Below are 19535 nucleotides of genomic sequence, written 5' to 3' on the forward strand. Positions count from 1 at the left end.
ATTTGTTTAGAATACTAGTGAACATAAACTAACACAAATATGTTCATTTTCTTAACGAAATGGATACAACCAAAAAAAATGTTCGTTTAAGCGTCCGTACTTATTCTATTATTCAGTTAAAAGTTATCCAAACAAACACAAACATATCTATGTCCGTTCGGCTCATTTACTCTTTAACGGCCTAGTTTTAATAGTCTTAAAAATGTTATATCATTGAAGTTCTAGCAAAAAGTTTATTTTATCAATCAATAAGACTTTTATTGTTTGATATATGAATTTCGATCCGTAAAAACATGAACATGGATGGGGTCACATCCATTGATATATACTTATTATAATAATGAAGAAAAGAAAACAATAATAATATGTATTCCCAAATTGGTGGGAATTTCTAGTGAAGAATCGGGTGACCCACTAATTTGGTGAGGCCTCTACATGTGCTTGGCTGTATAAAAAATATAGGGTCCACTCAATTAACAATTTTTTTTTATTACAATAAATATTTGTAATAATCAATCATAATCGTTTAAATTAATAATATTAATTAAGGGAAAAAAAAGGTCTACGACTTAAAAATAAAATAAAAATCTAGGGTGTTAGACTTAGACAAGTCGGTGTTGTTTTAACTGCATGTTTTATATGATACACAATAGCATCAAAATACAAAATATATATAAATATAAAAAGAAATTCAAACACCAATAGGAAATAGAGTTGTCTTTGTTAGAAGTCACTTTGACAATCTCTTATATTGAGCCTCCCTTCTTCCATTTGTTCAAGCCTTTCTTCTTCTTACCTCCCTCCCTCTCTCTCTCTCTCTCTCTCTCTCTCTCTCTCTCTCTCTTACACACACATCTCTCTCCCCGTCTCTATATGTGCGAAGATTACAACGGTAGCTAAAGGACGCATCCAAAGGGATCGCATTGATCCTAAATCCCATACGCATAGTATATGGGTATGATATACCGAGTTGGGATCATGCTATCCTTTTGGATTCCTTCTTCGGTTGCTTCTAACTTTATAAATATCACACGCACAAGCCAAGAACAATCAAAGATGGAAGAGAATGTGATGTTTGATTCAATTTGTGCCACAAATTGAATTATTCGATAGGAAATTTTCAAACAACTCAACGAGGGATTACGTGGGATTTCACCAAGTACAAGTAAGCATAATTTCATAAACTCGATCTTTTAGGTATCATTTTATGTTCTCAATAGCCTGCGATTCCTTCTAAAGTCTATAAACCATAGACAAACATAACTATTGTAATTTTAGGCTTTTCGATGAATGTTTTAAACTTTAAATGTATTTAATGAATTTCAAGAACAAGTACATATTCTTAATGTTTCATCATAGTTTCCCAGCATCTTTTATATCAAATTTAAAATCTCATGGAGTTATTTTTGTTGCTCAAACATGTATGTTAATTTGGTAGTTAAACTTTCTGCATCGTAATATTTTAAAAGATTATAAGTTTTATTTATATATGTTTTATATAGACTCATGAAAGTTACATTAGTTTAAAAATATCCAATCATATTAATACAATTCATGAGTATAACAAGCTTTAAGTTGAGAAAACCATAAATTCGTAATGATTTTATCATTTTACCTTTGTTTCCACAAAAACTTTTAGTTTTATTTGTATAAGTGTGATATTACATAGTCAATAAAAATGAAAAAAAAAATTAGTTAGATGTCATAAAACAATACTAGAAATCAAATAGCAAACCAACTGTCGATGTTAGATAGTGGGTGGGCAGGATGGTTGTCGTTTTTACTATAAGAAGTACGAATTTGCTTGCTTCGGACATTGCCATGTGATTGGGCTCATAAAAATCAAGGGAGGACGACTTGTAGATAACGTTATAATCAAATGTGATGTGTGGTTATAATACGAGTCTGAAAAGTCAATCTTTTTACCGTTTAATAAATCTTATATTGTTTAGTAAAGGTTTAACTTTCATAAATTATAATTGCCTATATTTTTCTTTTAGATTATAGGATTTATGTGAATTGTGAACTTTTTATAGGTAGTATTTTTGAAAGAAAGATCGGAGTTGAGTTCAAAAATAGCCAAACATCCCTATGAGGGTAGCATATGGGGTACACATAAATGGGCAGTGGAGAGAGGCCCTATAAGAAAGGGAGTCCAAACCCACATGGGTTTGTGGTACTTTATTTGGAATCCAAGGAAGTGTTACGTGCTAATATTAGGAGCACATTTTGAGTGTCCTAAAAACAAAGGGAATCATGCACATGTCTATTAAATCAACTTAAATAAAGAGTAATTTAAGATACAAGTTATGTAATTTATATGATTACAAATATTTGACATATTGTTGTATTGTTTTTGACACTTCCTTGTTGAGTTGATAAAATTAGAGATGTTTAAAAAGCGGGTTTGAGTTGAGTCTATATGGACGTAGACTCAAGCCAACAGTAATACAATATGTGGCTCGAGTTCACACGTCTAGTCCCAGCCAAAATTGAATTAACTTTTGATCTTTTTAATTTTTATTACAACATAAAAAGATTGAATTGCAAGTTTTGTCTTTTATCGTCATTTTTTCAGACGGTGTCCTTTGTATTTAAAATTGATAAGTTTGTACTTTATGTTTTAAAATCCTACATGAACTATCTTTTAGGCCTAACTTAGTTTGTTTGGTTAAATATGGTCATGTGAGTTGCACATGTGGGCAAATCAGTCATTTTAAACACAAAGGACATCGCCTGTAAGAAATATTGTAAAAAACCAACTAATGTAAGTGTTATGTTCTTTTATATGAAACATTAAAGAACTTAATTCACAACTCTTCAATACAAAGGACACCGTCTGTAAGAAAAATCGTAAAAAACCAACTAATGTTAGTGTTGTGTTTTTTAATGAAAAATGGAACCTTAAAGAACTTAATTCACAACTCTTCAATGTATGATGTAAATGTGTAAAACCATTATTTTCACATGATATGATCATATAATGTATTTAAATTTGGAATACCAGTTTTACTAACATGGTTTATTGTCCAAGATAGCTCCGTAAGCATTTGGCTTTGATCTCATGTGTATAGGAGATTAATGTACGGTTTTAACTAGGGCTGGCAATTTCTACCCGAACACGATAACATGAGATGAACCTACACGAAGTTAACAGGTTTCGTGTTTAAACTTAACAGGCGTCGAACATAACCCACTCTTGGTCATGAAATTTTCAGTTTCTTTTCTTCTCTTTATGTTCCTTGTAGAATACTGAATGTTTTTTTTTTTTTTGCATGCAATTGCTCACATTTTTAATAACAAAACGTTACCTCTAAAAAGTCATTTGCAATTCTTGTTTTTATATAAGAGTAGATGTGGAGGGGCTTGGGTTGGGGGTATTATTATATTTAAAGTTATTTTAAGATTGGAAAATGAAAGCATTAAATTTTTGGTATGTTCTCATAGTGTATACTGTTATGCATAATTTTGCAACGTGAACCCAACCTTCATCTCATGCCACATGGCTACATGCCTAAATCCTATCTTTAGACTGGATGGTGTAGGCTAGCGGTCCCCAACTACCTTAACTGTCTGGCGCTCTCAATACCGGCTTGCCTCAACCAAGTCCAAGTGAGGTGTCATAGATGGCCTCAGCCAAAACAATGGCGGGCGTGAAAGGAAGGTGAGGAGGGGTTCCGCATGCATTAGCCTATCAGGATCTTTTTTTTATTATTTTTTTCTTTTTTTAAGTAAGTTTATTTATGATATATCAATTAGTGGCATACACTATTTCTGTCATCTATGTATTTTAGTATATTTCTATACATTTTTGTATTTTATTTATATAAATTGTAGCTATTTGATATATCTTTACATTGATAGTGTTAAATTTAATTGATTATTAGTTATTAGATAGATACCCAATGGGTTTTGGTCGGGTATACCCATCGGGTAATTTGTTTATGCTAACGGGTTTGCGCAAAACCCACAGATAATTACCCGATAAAAACCTGACGAGTTTTGGGACTGGTTTTAAACAATCTTATTTAATTGGGTTTAGGGTTGGGATCATCTAAACTCGTCCCAGACGTGACCCATTGCCTTCACTAATTACTTTTAGCATTTTTACTGTTCTCTAATAATTTTTTTTTTCAGGATATGATATAAACCAAACAGATTGATATTTGAGTGACTATTAAGTTTAACTTAATAGTTGAGTAACTTTAGTTAGAAATTTTAATTTTTTTTATTATATTTGGATACCGTATTCTTATATAATAATATGTTTGTTAAAATATAAAATTATCATCCAAAATGCATTAAAATGGCAAATATTTTTATTTGACATTAAACAAAACTAAAAGAGCAAATTCCCATCCCTGTCATGATATAAAGTATTATAAAATTACAAAAATAATTAAATTCTCTTATCATAACCTCCCCATATGAACATATATAAAATTGGATTTTAATAATTTAAAATATGACCCATTGATCGATAATAACTTATACTAGTAATTTGACCAATGACAATTATAACTTTAAGATTCTTTGTCAAGGGCAATCACACTGTAGCCGAGAAGTACGTTCGTTTGCCTCTAACTTTCATTTATGTCGCTTCAAAACAATTCACAACATTTTAATTGGAACAAAAATCAGTCAACTATTCATTAGGGGCATGCAAAGTTAGTTTTTCGTTAAAATTGGATTGACCTTATAACAAAAGTGAATATCATGCGTGACATTCATCTCATTGTCGATATGGATTATTGTCGGAAAAAAAAAATTGTTGTTTGAATTAATTATTACTAATCTTGATTTTATTTCCGTCAAATTTTGCTCTTACAAAATTTATAGACAATTGGTATTGAATTCAATTAAGTTTGTTCATTGATATTGAATTCAATTAAGTTTGTATAGGTTGAAATTTCTACTTTTTTTAAAGGACCAAAAAATTATAACGTTTACATTTCTGATTGCAATAAGTCTATAACTATTAAGAGATATTAATAGGCAATTTTATTTCACAAGTTTTATAGAATGTATTAACTTTAGTATATTGACATGATGCCGTTTACCGATTGACTTTGAATAATATAAAAAGATGAAACCAATAGACTTTAATGAAGGTTAATACATTATTGGTTATCTATTTGACTTTGATGTGCATGTGATATATGTTTTTATCAAGTTTGATTATAGTTTTGAACCTACTTTACAACATTTGTTTTAAGTGTATATATCTAGTGTATCACCTACTCTATAAATATATGTATATACTATATGTTTTTCATAATATGAGTTTGTTTCTTGAACACTATAAATATTATCTATTGTATCAAATTGCATGTTTTGTTACTACTTGATGAAGAACTACATGTATGATTTACCAAAAGTTGTGATAATTGCTAAACTCTATTACAAATGAATTCACACAAATCTTTTGTTGTTCAATATATAAGTTAATTGTTTCACCGTGTCGCGTAAAGGTGGTACAAAAGGTTGAGAATATGGGTAAGGTGTCAATCCCATCAATACCTAAATATATGAAGTCATCAATGAGAGATTACTTGTGGTTTAATTTGTTGGTTGAAAAGTTAAGTATTCTAAAATGGATTTTTATCTAATATTGGTCATCACACTATAGAATATGAAATAGGGTTTCAAATTATCATTACAATTTAGAAAGTTTTAAAAAATATCCATTGAGCCAAAGAGAGCGACTAGGTGACATGCGTGTTGCAATTGCGCATTTGCGCCAATTAAGATTTGAGGCTTGGTACAACATGTAATTGACAAAGCCTATACATAATATAATATAGTTATGGAGGTAGAGGATCCTGTAAAAAGTGCTCAAAGTGTATTATAACACTATATATAATACTATATAACACCATATAAACACCGTATAACAATATGTAACACCATATAATACCATGTAGCACTATGTAACACTATATAACATTATATAACAAATATAACACTATAGTTTGTCTGATAGCATGTCTATGATAGATGTATAGTGTTATATTTGTTATATAATGTTATATAGTGTTACATGGTATTATATGGTGTTACATATTGTTATACGGTGTTTATATGGTGTTATATAGTATTATATATAGTGTTATAATACACTTCTCACACTTTAGGCCCTTTTTACACTATCCTTACCCTAGTGATGGATATTACTAGTAATGGTGAGTATCATTCGGAAGTATAGATATGAATATGACGAGCCAAAATGATAAGACTAACTCACTATTTGTAACTTGAAGTCTATCGTTTTGTGACCTAAATTCTATACACATGTATGTGTCGAAACTATTAGACACAAATTGAGTGATGCATCGAACGGTTGGTGGATTTTCACGTAGACCTATAAAGCTATGTGTTGTACCCATCTTTTATTCTTGATTGCCATCTTAACGGCAGATCACCATCTTTTCCCATCTTCAAACACCAGCAGTCAACGTATGTTATATTCATCTCACCTTTTTTTCTATATTTTCTAAAGTTAAAAAAAGAGGGGGAGAGATAGAGAGAGATAGAGATTGCGGGTACCAAGAGATGGAGACCACGCTCAATCTGGAATATCACACGAGCGTTGTTCCACGTCACCTCCCCGCTCCCCTTCCCATATGTATACCGCATAGCCTAGCTAAATGAGGAGAGAGGCCATCATGTAATGAATCAATAATTTTTATTATATTTTATAAATCAAATAATACAAAAAGTTGATTCGTCCAAAGGTTTGTCTTTTCGCATATAGATCCAAAAGATTTGAAATCTTGTGATTTTCATCCGACTCATTGACACCATCCATTTTAACGTCGAGCCAGGGGTATTTCTGTCATTTTAGCCATTTGTAAACAAATAGCTAAAATGACACAAATAGTTAAAATGACGGAAATACCCCTTACTAGACCTTAAAAAATGAATGAAGTTAACGAGTCAGATGAAAATGGCAAGATTTCAACCCTTGGATCCAGATGCGGAAAAACAAACCTTTGGATGAAAATCGCAAAAGTTGCCAAACCTCAGGGACGAAAATGTCATTTTACTCTTTATAAAATAATAGACTTACTTTGAGTGGTGATCCAGAAACCATTTTTACAACAATGCAGAGGGAATAGAACATTATCAATAGAACTCTCAATTACTGAGTTGCGTAAATGAGACCGATGATTTGTCCCTTGAGGGAATTTCTCTTCACCCCTGAGTACTCTTGGAAGCTCCATCCTTTAGGTGCGAGAAAACGATCCTCGTCTAATATTGCCAGTGCGTTTGCAATAAGCAGACACCCCTCAAGTAGTGTCCAAAGACCCATATTCTGTATTATGTATAGCAGAGCATGCGTTAGTCAACTTAAAAACTATGTTGTCAAAAGCGCAAAAAGCGCGCGCCTATAGCGCCTGGTGGCAGCCTAGGCGCAAAAATGGGTTTTTTTGAAAAAAACGTCCTGAGGCGCAAAAACGGCCTGAGGCGCAGCGCATAAGCAGAAAAAAAAAACAGAAAAAAAAAAAAACGAAACTGAGTGCGTATAAAAAACTGCCTCACGCGGGCCCGGGTTTTTCGGAGCTGCATTCGTGTCCGCAGGTGCGGGCACGCACGAGTTCAACCATTTTTGCATGATAGCTCCATGATCTTAAATGACATATATAATAGTTTTTTTTAATTTTATATGTGGAATCTTATTTATTTTCAAAGCATAACATATATTTTATATTTTTTTCTCTATGTGCGCTTTTCTTAAAAAAGCCCACGCTTTTTTTGCGCCTTGCGCCTAGGCTCCAGGCGAGGCCGATGCGCCTCGCCTGCGCCTTGCGTCTTTGACAACATAGCTTAAAAACAAAACATTATTGGAAGACCCAAATCAACAATGCATTAAAACTGAGTTTCGTTGTATTATTAACTTGTCTCATGTTACAAATGTTTCCAATTGATTAGTTTCTTGTTAAGCATGGAATTAGCCCTAATTCTAGCTATAAATATGATCTCCTGTACTTATAATTATTGTCATTAAATAATACGAAAACCCTAGTTGCCCCCGCACACCGCAACCAAACCACGTAAAATCTCTCGTGTTTGTTTACTGCTTTTCTATACGTGCGTGTGCTCACTTGCTCCTAACCTTGGTTTAAAAAAGCGAGCTTGAAGCGTGAAGAGCCTGAGGCGTTAGGAAAAACGCTTTTTTTGCTCTGAAGCATAGTTGTTAATGGCGAATAGCGACAAATAGTGATAAGGTACCTATATGCTACATAGCGAATAGTGATAATTAGCAGACGCTATTTTATAAATAGCAATACACTAGAAAAAAAATTACTTTTTTATGTGTATTATATCAAAATACCCTGGTATATATGCTATTTTACATGTATATTTAACAAAAACCTAAAATCCAGCTATTTTATAGCTATATTAATCGCAACTTATATTTAAAAAAATAAAAAATAAACTGAAATCCCGCTATTTACGCATTCCCTGTAGCGACCTTCGACCTATACGCTACGCTATTCGAAATATCCATTAACTTCAACTATATGTCACATGGCACCAACACTGGTCCAATGTAAATTAAGAAACATAAAAATCCTTATTCAAAGAATAGATATCCATACCTGAAGAATAAATCACTCTGTAGCCACATGTGTAAAAAACCGTCACTTGTAGGCGTAAAAACAATATTGTACAAGCCCATCTTGATGCTCTCGGCAACGGTGTATCTCATTCCCCTTAATCCATTCTTAACCACTTTTGATAAACGCCATACGCGCTATCAAACTCTCTCATCTTAAAATACTTTTTCATAAGTATTTGAAACGGCACATGATCAATTAACAAATTAGAATCATACAAAGTGAAAAACAATCTCTCGGCCTCATTCACTTTACCTCTCATACAATAACCTTTTATCAGTTTCGTGTACGTCACGCCATCGGGACGATACCCTCGCTTTAACATGTCATCGTACACTTGTTCTGCGGAATAAAGGTGTCCGTATTCGGATTCCGCACCGACCAGCAGATTATACGTGACGGTATCCGGCAACGGACCGACCGTTAACATCTCTTTCATTAATAAATGCGCCTCGAATATTTCTCCGGTTTTTATGAACATATGAATCAAAGCATTGTAAGTAAAGACGTTCGGTGAAACGCCGTGTGTTATCATCTGATCCCGGACATGAAACGCGTTTTGTTTGTCTCTGTTCGTACCATACCCATGAATGATAACGTTCCATATACGAGGTTTAGGAACGAGCGACTTTTCCAACATACAGTTAAGTAACTCGTGAGCTTTGACCACGTTACCGACATTACCAACATTACATAATCCTTGAATAAGTATGTTGTACGAAACCACATCGGGAGAAACGCCCATTCTCGACATGACGGTATTGAACAGATAACAAGCATCATCAATCCTCTTCACTTTACAAAGCCCGCTTATTAGCGTGTTGTACGTGAAATTATCCGGATCCAAACCGATTTTCAACATTTCGTTAACATACTTATACACAACAATCAAATCCAAGCTCAAATAATATCCATGAATGAGAACGTTATACGCAACAACGTCCAATTCTTTACTCGTTTTGCAAATCTCTCCCCAAAGTGTGCGAGCAAGAGCCGTATTCCCGTTCTTAAAATAACTGTCCATTAATATCGTTGACGCTGTAAGATTCTTCTGACGGTTTTCATCCGTTAACTTTGAAAGAAGTACACGCGCTTCATCCGACAACCCTTTTTTACACAGGGCGTGTACTAGAATATTAAAAGTGACAATATTCGGTTTTACTTTATTACAACCATCATCATCACTCATGGTCGACAAAAGATCAAGCGCTTTCTCGATATCGTTAAAAGCACAATAACCCTTCATTAAAGTGTTGTACGTGGCGCAATTTGGAGACGGCCCGCGATAAGACATTTGTGCTATAAGCCACTCAGCTTTATCGAATGCACCGACTTTACAAAATCCATTAATAAGGTGATTATGTGTAACTACGTCTGGAATAACACCGTTGTTATGGATCATTTTGTTATGCAGCCATAAGGCTGCGCCTAACCTGCCTCCTAAACTCAAGTTCCTGATTGTGTTTACGTGTTCGATGTATCTTGCCTTCGTAGTGTAGTTGTAATGGACTATATTATGTGCCCATGACATGCTTTCCCTGAAAATTTCATCATAATTAACAACAAGGAGAAGAAACTACGATCGATTTTGTTAAATGAAAATGAATGGCAAAGAAATGAAACGGACAATCATTGTACATATTATTATACATATATGTATGTTATCAAAACATATATGTACAATACTTACGTTTCAATTTTGAACATGTACATACACGTGTTAAAAAGAAGAAAAAAACAAACTCAAAGAAAAATAAAAGGGGCGATTTAGCGAAAAAATGAAAGAAAAAAAAGACATTTTCTTTTGTTTTTTTTTGTTTTTGCTTAGGAAAAATGTGTGGTCCAGAATTGTTATCAGGTTCTCAATTACCCTAGTGATTCTCACCTGATCCTAACTATCTATCTATATATATATAGGCTTCAGATCAAGAGCCCCCCCCCCCCCCCCCGAGTTGTAACTCGGCCTTCCCTTGCGAGTTTTACCGCCATTTTTTTGCACACGTAGATGAAAATGTTACAAACAAATCTTTAAAAAAATCTGAGCGGTGTTTTCAGCTGCTGACATCAGCATTTACACCCACTGTAAGGAGTTTTTACGATGGTGTAAACCAACTAAAACTATATATTTTTATTATTATTATTTTTTTTGGAAAAGCTGATTTTTTAAAGATTCTTGGTAAAAAAAAATGAAAAAGCCTTCGTTTTGGCCAAGCTTTCTAAGTTCTCACAACTCATAGGAGCTTTCATTTTACCCTAACCCTATGTATATATATATAGGGGTTGGTTAACGTACGATGCGTACGAGATGAAATTACGCACGTTATAAAACTCAAAAACCCTAATCACGCATGTTGACAAACCATAATCACGCATGTACAAAATCAGAAATCACGCATGTTATAATTTCATCTCGTACGTATTGTACGTTAAGGGATATTGTATATTACACTTTCACTATATATATATATACACATATATATATATAACAACTACATCTTATTGGGTGGCAAAAAGGTCAAGTCTAGGTCATAATAAGCCAATTTTGAAGCAGATCAAATAAATATAACTTAGAAACCAGAAAACTGCAGGCAGTATTTCACATAAAAAAAGGGTCAATTTCCACTAATAAGCCAAAATGAAAATCACAAAGAATGTTGAATAAAACTTGTAAGTCTGACCTCATACGTTTCAATCGCTCCAAACTAGACTTGAGAGCGGCATCCAGCATATTTAAGGTCGCTTCAGGATCACCTTTATGCTTGGAATTATCAACAGGTGGCGGCCAATCTTGTATTTTCTGTTCATATTCACTTCCAATTGTTGCAATAAGATCTTGAAAAACAGACGGAAACAACTTACTGTCTCTAGAAATCCTGCACGTGTTCGGTTCGCAACCACTTCAGAGACAAAATTCACATCAACCATGAACAACTTAAGTTGTTGTGACAGACAGTTACCTCATATCCAACAGATTTGTGCAGGAAAGTTTGCTGTGAAAAAAGCGTGTACGTATCTGAAATATACATATCGGATTTGGGTCCTTCATAGAGTCTACGCTTTGAAAATTGTTGTTGAATAGCCAACGATATAGAAGATGCGAGTCTTCAGTAGCAATCAACAAATTGGTAGTTATTTCCTGTATATGAAAATAAAGTTATGAGTTAATTACTGTTTTCGTCCCTGTGGTTTGTCAAAAATCACTATTTTAGTCCATTACTTTAAAAATTGCGATTTCAGTCCCTGTGGTTTCACTTTCGTAGCCATTTCAGTCCCTGTGGTTTCAGTTTTGTAACCATTTCAATCCATTTATTCTGTAAGTACAGGGACTGAAATGGTTACGAGGTGGACTGAAATGGTTACGGAAGTGAAACCACAGGGACTGAAATCGCAATTTTTAAACTAATGGACTGAAATAGTAATTTTTGACAAACCACAGGGACGAAAACAGTAATTAACTCTAAAGTTATATATTTCTCCTTCAATAAGTATGGGGATCAATTTACAGATTAACTTGATATTATAATTTATAAAATGGTCCCTCGGTTATTCAAGCATTTTCTATGAGTCCCTTTGTTGGAGATGTTTTCAAGCGATAATCGACTGAATCAATGATACACGGTTCTTTTTTTGAACATAAGATAAAACCCATTCTGACCCGTCGTTTGCCTGACCCGTTATTTCAATTCCTTATTTTTATTTTGCCCATCTAGACCGCTTATAAAATAACACTTGACCCAAAATAACCCAAACAGTTATATTTAGAGTCCAAAAGAACCCAAGCTCAAGTGTTTGGGTCAAGATTGTAGCTGTAGCCATGTCTGTTGTGTAGGGGTGCAAACGAGCCGAGCGGCTCGCGAGCTACTCGAGATCAGCTCGAGAAAAAGCTCGAAACGAGCCGAGCCTTATCGAGCCCGAGCCCGAGCCGAGCTTGAGCCTCAAAACAAAGCTCGTTTGTTTATCGAGCCCGAGCTCGAGCCTCACATGTGAAGCTCGTTAGACTCGTCGAGCCTTATCGAGCCTTATCGAGCCTTAGCGTAAACAAGCCGAGTCGAGCCGAGCTTATTTAAACTTGTTTACAAGACGACCTCGAACCTAAAAATAAGCTTATTTAGTAAACGAGCCCGAGCCCGAGCCCGAGCTTTACTTATCGAGCTCGCAAGCCTAAAAAGTCTATTATTTATATTATTTTTATTTAATATACTAATTAATAGATAATAAACGAGCCGAGCTCGAGCTTGATAAAATACAAACGAGCCGAGCTCGAGCTTTGAAAACAAAGCTCGAATCGAGCCGTGCTCGAGCTCGAGCCTGGCCGAGCTCGGGCTCGGCTCGGCTTGTTTGCACCCCTACTGTTGTGTGCAACAAACAGTAAGGTGAACAACCGGATGGGCAAGAAGGAGTGGGGAGGACGGAAGAAAGACTAATACGATGACTAATGATGAAGTTCATAAAGGGTCCTTCATTCACGGCTGGAGACTCGGAAATCCAACCCGTTCTTTACTTATCAGAGACTTTTCAGTATGGCCCATTTATATATTTAAGTGTGGCCAAACAAACCCAAAAAGTAAAAAAAGAAAGGAAATTTTGAATTTGATCCACAACCACAAGTTCCAATTTAGTGTTTCTTTGTTAAGGGGTCTTTTCATAGTTGTCGATAGCGAATAGCGACAAGGCATGGCTAGGCTACGTAGCGAATAGCGACAAATAGCGACGGCAATTTTATAAATAGCGATTACACTAGAAAAAGAATTTTGAAAATTTTTATATGTATATTACATCAAAATACCCTTGTATATATGCTGTTTTACATGTATATTTAACAAAAACCTATAAATCTAGCTATTTTATAGCTATAACCCTTTATAACATTAAAAAAAATTAAAAAAAAATAATAACTGTCGCTAAAATCGCTATTCATCGCCATGACCAACTTAGCGACACATAGTCGCATCGCCATAAAGCGCGCTATAGCGACCGCTATGGTCGCTATTAACAACTATGGGTGTTTTAGACAATATATAAATGATCAAACAGTTTAATTACACTATACGACAATTGACAAGTCAATGTGTAATAAATGTACCCGTTGATTGAATTGAGAGAGATTGAAGATTATGTGTGTAAAACAAGCTTTCGAAACCAATAACTTGAACAGCTTCACAGAACCTGTAAAGATGAGGGCACAATACTGGTGACAATGTATAAACTAAAACGTCTAACATTGACGATTTATAAAATCCATATAACTTTATGAGTGCCAATCCATAAAAATCATATGGTCCAGTAGTCAACCAACAAACAGGCCATGTAAGACACTAAGACTGACCCTCACATGTATGGGCGGCAAAGTGGGCAAGTTGGGTGAGTTTGGGTCATGGGTCAAGATGGGTTTGGGTTAGGATGAGTTTGGGTCAGGATGGGTATATTAGAAAAAAGGTTAGGATGGGTTAGGATCAGGATGAGTTTAGGTCAAGATGAGTTCAGGTTAAGATGGGATAAAATTAACTAAATAAATTAATAATAAAAAATGAAAAAATATAAACAAAAGTAAAAACATAATAAAAGAATAAAAATTTTAAAAATATATATATAAATAAAAAGAAAATAAAAACAAGAAACAATATAAAAATATAAAATATAAAAAATGAAAAAAAAATAATAGAAAATTCTAAAAATTTATAAAAAAATATAGAGTAAACTGCCATTTTGGTCCATGTGGTTTGGTCACTTTTGCCACTTTAGTCCAAAACTCAAACTTTTTGCATCTGGGTCCTGTGGTTTCAGTTTTATTGCCATTTTGGTCCAAAAATGAAATCAGATCATATTTGTCTTATAAAATCCTGCTATTTTGTCCTTTTCCGCAGGGGCAAAATGATCATTTCTTTTTTATAAATAAATACCATATTTTATAAGACAAATATGACCTGATTTGCCCCTGTGGAAAATGACAGAATTGCAGGATTTTATAAGACAAATATGACCTGATTTCATTTTTGGACCAAAATGGCAATAAAACTGAAACCACAGGGACCCAGATGCAAAAGGTTTGAGTTTTGGACTAAAGTGACAAAAGTGACCAAACCTCAGGGACCAAAATGCCAGTTTACTCAAAAATATATAAAAAATACAATCAAGAAAAAAATGTAAAAAATTAAAAATAAAAAGAAATAGAAACTAAAAAACTAAAACACGATGGGGGCATGTGGTAGAACATGTCTAATGCAGAAACACACATGATCAAAGAGAAGATACAGCTAACTCAATCAAGTGGACTGTGGCTATGGCTTTGCGAGTAATAGTGTTTCTGAACTACAATAAAATGAAGAAGAGGTTAGAAAAATATTAAAAGGGAAAGCATATAATGAACGAGCTTAGTCACTTTTGTGCAGTGGCGAAGTATAGAAGGGGCGGGGAGGGGCGCCCGACCCCCCGAACTTTTCGCTCAGTAGTGTTATATATGTAGTTTTCGCATAGAAATTTTTGGGTATATACGTTTTCGACCCCCCCGGTTCTATAGAAATTTATTGGTATATACGTTTTCGACCCCCCCCCCCCGTCATTCGGGTCAAGCTTCGCCACTGCTTTTGTGGCATCACGACTTTGCATATGTGGGTATCTCAATAAGTAATTACTTTTTAACTCATCATTAAAGGTTCAAACTGACCAAAATATACAATATTCTTGCTGGTGATTCTAATAAAAAGAAAAAAAAATTCAGGAAACGATATAACAAAAACTAAACACATAATTAAAACGTGTCACCAAGTTTAAAACGCAGAAATTTATTAAAAATCATAATATTAATGGGATCTGAGCTCAAGTCTGATGACTTCAAATCAAAACTCAAATCGTATATCTCGGATGATTTGAAAAGGTCAAAATGAGGCATCCAAAACAGTACAGTACAAATTATCAGATGACTCACATAAAAAAATGGCATACGAAATAGACTAATAAAACTGCATAGAAAGAATCAAATGCATGCAGATATAAAAAAAACTAAATTGAAGGAGGTAAAACAAACGAACCAACAACATCTACGACCTTCTTCCCGCGCAGTGGCGAAGCTTGACGTTTTCGACGGGGGGGTCGGAAAACGTATATACCCAAATATTCTATAGAATCGGAGGGTCGAAAACGTATATACCCAAAAATTTCTATACAAAAACTACATATATAACACTACTGAGCGAAAAGTTCGGGGGGTCGGGCGCCCCTCCCGGCCCCTTCAAAGCTTCGCCAATGTTCCCGCGTAAACAAAACTACGAACATGGCACAAATGCATGTCGATTTTGACCAAATAAATTCGCTATCCAAAGCGGTAAATCTGACATGAAACAGAAAAACACTAAAGCCCACATCAAACAACGTTGCGAAGTGAGAATTAACAACGGAAATTAACTAATAATAAATAGTTTACATTCAAAAAATCATGCAGTTTTAATACAGGAATTTTATCGAACAGGTGGTATGCATACATTCAAACATTGTACAATTTGTATCTGTTTGTTCAGTTCAGTCCCAAAATCAAAAGTTTATACAATGATTATCATGAATTCACGATTTCTTTTAATTCAAACTTTGCAAATTCTCGGATCCAATCTCATTCATTATTTACATCTTTAATAAACACAAAAACTTAACTCCCAAATCACAAACATTTACAGTTGGTTATGACATTAGGTTGAAGTCTTACCACTTCGATGTTCTAGAGATGAAATTAGGACTGTGAAATACTTCAATCGAATACGAATACGAATATGAAGCAAACAATCGGAGATGAAGACAAAACTGGACAATTGGAGATGAATATGCGTTCTGATTTCTGAATAACCGGACTATTCGAAGACGAAGATGAGTTCTGATTTCTAAACAAACGAATTGATTCTGAAGTTTGAAACGAATCTTTGATGTGTCCTAAACCATTCTATCTTAACGGTGATTCTGTGAAACAAATTGATATGGAAGACCCATTTATTTTTTGGGTAATCACCTAATTACCCATCCTGACCCATTGTCCATATTTAGTAAACGGGTCACATGGATCGCAGTTCGCTCCGGTTCGCGGAACGAAAAAGGGTACGTAGTTCTTGAAATTTTAAAATTCGGTACGAGGGGGGTAGGTTCATTCGGAACGCCAATTCGGTACGCGGTACGGCGTACCATATAGTTTGGTACGTCGTATCATATATAAAACAATTATTACAATATAGTTTATAAAAAAATCCAATCTGAAAAACAAATTTGATAATCATATCCAAAATTCAACAGCATTTCATAAGTCATAACCATAATCATAATTCATAAGTTCATAACAGAAAATTCATAAAACAAAAGCAGGTCGGCAATTAGGCTCCATTAAAAAGGCGGGAAAAGTGTCTAAACACGGTTGCAATTCGTGCATCATCTATTGACTGGTACGCGAATCGAATCGAATCGTTCCGAAACGGCGAATTTTTCAATCGGAAACATGTTTTTCAGTGATTCGGAACGAGTATTGTGATAATCGGGTACGGCCTTTTTTCCGATCTGGTTCGCGAACCCAGGCCGAATGGTTCGATTCTGTACCCGATTCTGGTACCGCTGAACCGATTCGGGATTCGAGGGGGGATCTGCGTTTCCTGTGACTATGAGTAAACCCATCCTGACCCACAAACTCATTATGTAATTCTTAAGCTTACTACACATGACCCCAGCCCATATGTTTTGATTGGGTAACAAAAATACCTAAGCAATCTTCAATCCTTCTAGTCAAAGCTTTGCTAATCCACCACTCCCAAAGCAACGGTTTTCCACAACTCATGCCTTCACACAAACATGGGGCCGGGCCTTAGATAACTTGCAAGCAATTCATATATATTAAAAGAGGATCAGCCTAAACAAACACCAATGACGTGTCGTACGGGCCGTATGACAAGAAGTGGTCATATGAGTTGATGTTCGCCAAATTATATGGCCCGTATGAGTGTGTTTGACAGATATAAAAATGACTGACATGAGCTCTGACAAAACGATCACTTACGCCTAGGGCTGTAATCGAACTGAACGAACACGAACAAGGCCATGCTCGTGTTCGTTCGTTAAGGAAATTAACATGTTTGCGAACTATTCACGAACGCATACCGGACACAAGTTTATGTTCGTGTTCGTTCGTTAAGGAAATTCATTTGTTCGCAAACTGTTCATGAACACTGGCATCAAACACAAACGAACGTAAACGAACATTTAACTTGAAAATAAAAAATAAAAACATTGTTAACCTTAAACATTGGACATAAGTAGTTAAATACAACCATCAGATGACAAATCAATACACAAAAGGTCTACTGCAACCACCACCAAACAATGAATCAAGTTTATTATTTATTATTTTTTAATATAATCAAACGAACTAGAACGAACACGAACGAACGTAACCAAACATATTACCAAACGTTCACGAATGCAGTCGAACGAGCGAGACCTTTGTTCGTGTTCGTGCACTAAGCTAACCGAACAAATTTTTTTTGTTCGTGTTCATTCGTTAAGCTAATCAAACGAACTTCCCGCCGAAGGGTTCGCTGAACGTTTGGTTCGTTTACAGCCCTACTACGCCCTATCATTCAGCCATGTGACCATTTTCGGCTTATATTATGTGACATAAACACCGGGGTACGCTATTGAGATGGCGTCTTGAATCTCTTGATAGCAAAACACTTAAAAACTAACCTTTGCAAAGGTTATAATTTAGGTTTTTATCATTACAGTAACACAAATAATAACCTTTGCAATGATAAGAACCCTAATATCCAATGTATCTTAACTAAAATAAGTTTCAAATCAGATTACGAATTAACAGAGCAATGCTTTACATGATGACAGATATAATGAGGAAATGATGATAGATAGAAATAATCAGATGTATGAATTACCTGAAAACTTTTGCCTTTGATTTGCAATATAGGTTTTATAAGTGATTGAGTGGATACAGATGGATCTAGATGGTAAAGTACGGTGGCCTGAGGTAGCAACAGTGGCGGAGTGCAGTGTGGAGGGAGAGTTGACCGCCGGCCGGCTGGGAAGAGTTCTGGTGATGGCGTCGCCGGTGAATAATTGGGCACTTTTTATTTTTTAAGAATATATGCGAGATAGTGGGCACGACAATGAAGGAATAAGCTTTTCCCAAAAAAAAAAAAAAAAGACAATGAAGGAACAAGGGGTTGTTTGGCTAAGCTTATTTAACTCGGAAGTGTTTAGATTAGTTGAAAAAATCAATAAGTCAATAAATCGTTTTTTAAAAAGTGTTCCGCTTAGTTTATTCATGTAAAATGACTAAAAATGACTAAGGGGCTGTTTGTTTACCTCTTAATGAGGTTCTTAATGGTTCAGACCTCTTACTGGTTCAGCACTTAATGGTTCAGACTGTTTGTTTCACGAGCAGATGTCTGAATGGTTCAGACATTTGCCTCTGAATGGTTAAGATTTATACAGAGTCTGAATGATTAAGACCTATAATCTGAATTGTTCAGACATTTGCCTCTGAACGGTTAAGCATTATACAAGCTCTTAATAGTTCAGGCCTCTTACTGGTTCAGCACTTAACCATTCAGATGTTGCCAAACAGCCCCTTTTTGGGACATTGTTTTATAAGTCATACCCATACCCAGTACACAAATACACATACTTAGTGTGTACATACATGCATATTGCAGAAAAGGGTAGAAATGGAATTAAAAATGAATTGTGGGTCTGTTTGCGGTTGTTTACGGTGATGGAGGGCTTGTAAGTCCATCTAAGTTGGAAATGTTTGTGGATGAAACTCCAGATATGTCCCCGGATCAAAGGCTATGAATTATGATGTCGTTCATGGGGTTCCTGTTTCCAAGAGACTCAAAATCTTCAAGTTTCATAAGTACTGGGTATGTCTTTCTTTCT

General features: G+C 34.9%; 1 protein-coding gene and 1 long non-coding RNA gene across 8 annotated transcripts; one reads left to right on the forward strand and one right to left on the reverse strand.

Moving 5' to 3' along the window:
• Positions 1-731: 731 nt before the first annotated feature.
• LOC110868912 lies at positions 732-2521 on the forward strand. The gene is made up of 2 exons (XR_002552875.2): positions 732-1165; positions 2037-2521. It is a non-coding gene; the product is annotated as an uncharacterized LOC110868912 (long non-coding RNA).
• Positions 2522-6200: 3679 nt separating this feature from the next.
• LOC110868913 (pentatricopeptide repeat-containing protein At5g24830) lies at positions 6201-18770 on the reverse strand. 7 transcript variants are annotated; one of them, XM_035975365.1, is made up of 8 exons: positions 18533-18770; positions 17349-17426; positions 13705-13787; positions 11579-11757; positions 11300-11494; positions 8604-10159; positions 7070-7315; positions 6201-6639 (listed from the first exon to the last, which is right to left on the reverse strand). In XM_035975365.1, the coding sequence occupies exons 2-6, from the start codon at positions 17422-17424 to the stop codon at positions 8719-8721; spliced, it is 1974 nt and encodes a 657-aa protein (XP_035831258.1). In that variant the 5' UTR covers positions 17425-17426; positions 18533-18770; the 3' UTR covers positions 6201-6639; positions 7070-7315; positions 8604-8718. The 7 variants fall into 7 exon arrangements, with proteins under 7 accessions (XP_035831258.1, XP_021973874.1, XP_035831259.1 ...); XM_022118182.2 differs by having other exon boundaries at positions 6201-6643; XM_035975366.1 differs by lacking the exon at positions 6201-6639 and adding an exon at positions 8117-8239 and having other exon boundaries at positions 7013-7315.
• Between the last annotated feature and the right edge of the window lie 765 nt (positions 18771-19535).

Source organism: Helianthus annuus, chromosome 7, assembly GCF_002127325.2.
Source record: "Helianthus annuus cultivar XRQ/B chromosome 7, HanXRQr2.0-SUNRISE, whole genome shotgun sequence".
NCBI lineage: Eukaryota > Viridiplantae > Streptophyta > Magnoliopsida > Asterales > Asteraceae > Helianthus > Helianthus annuus.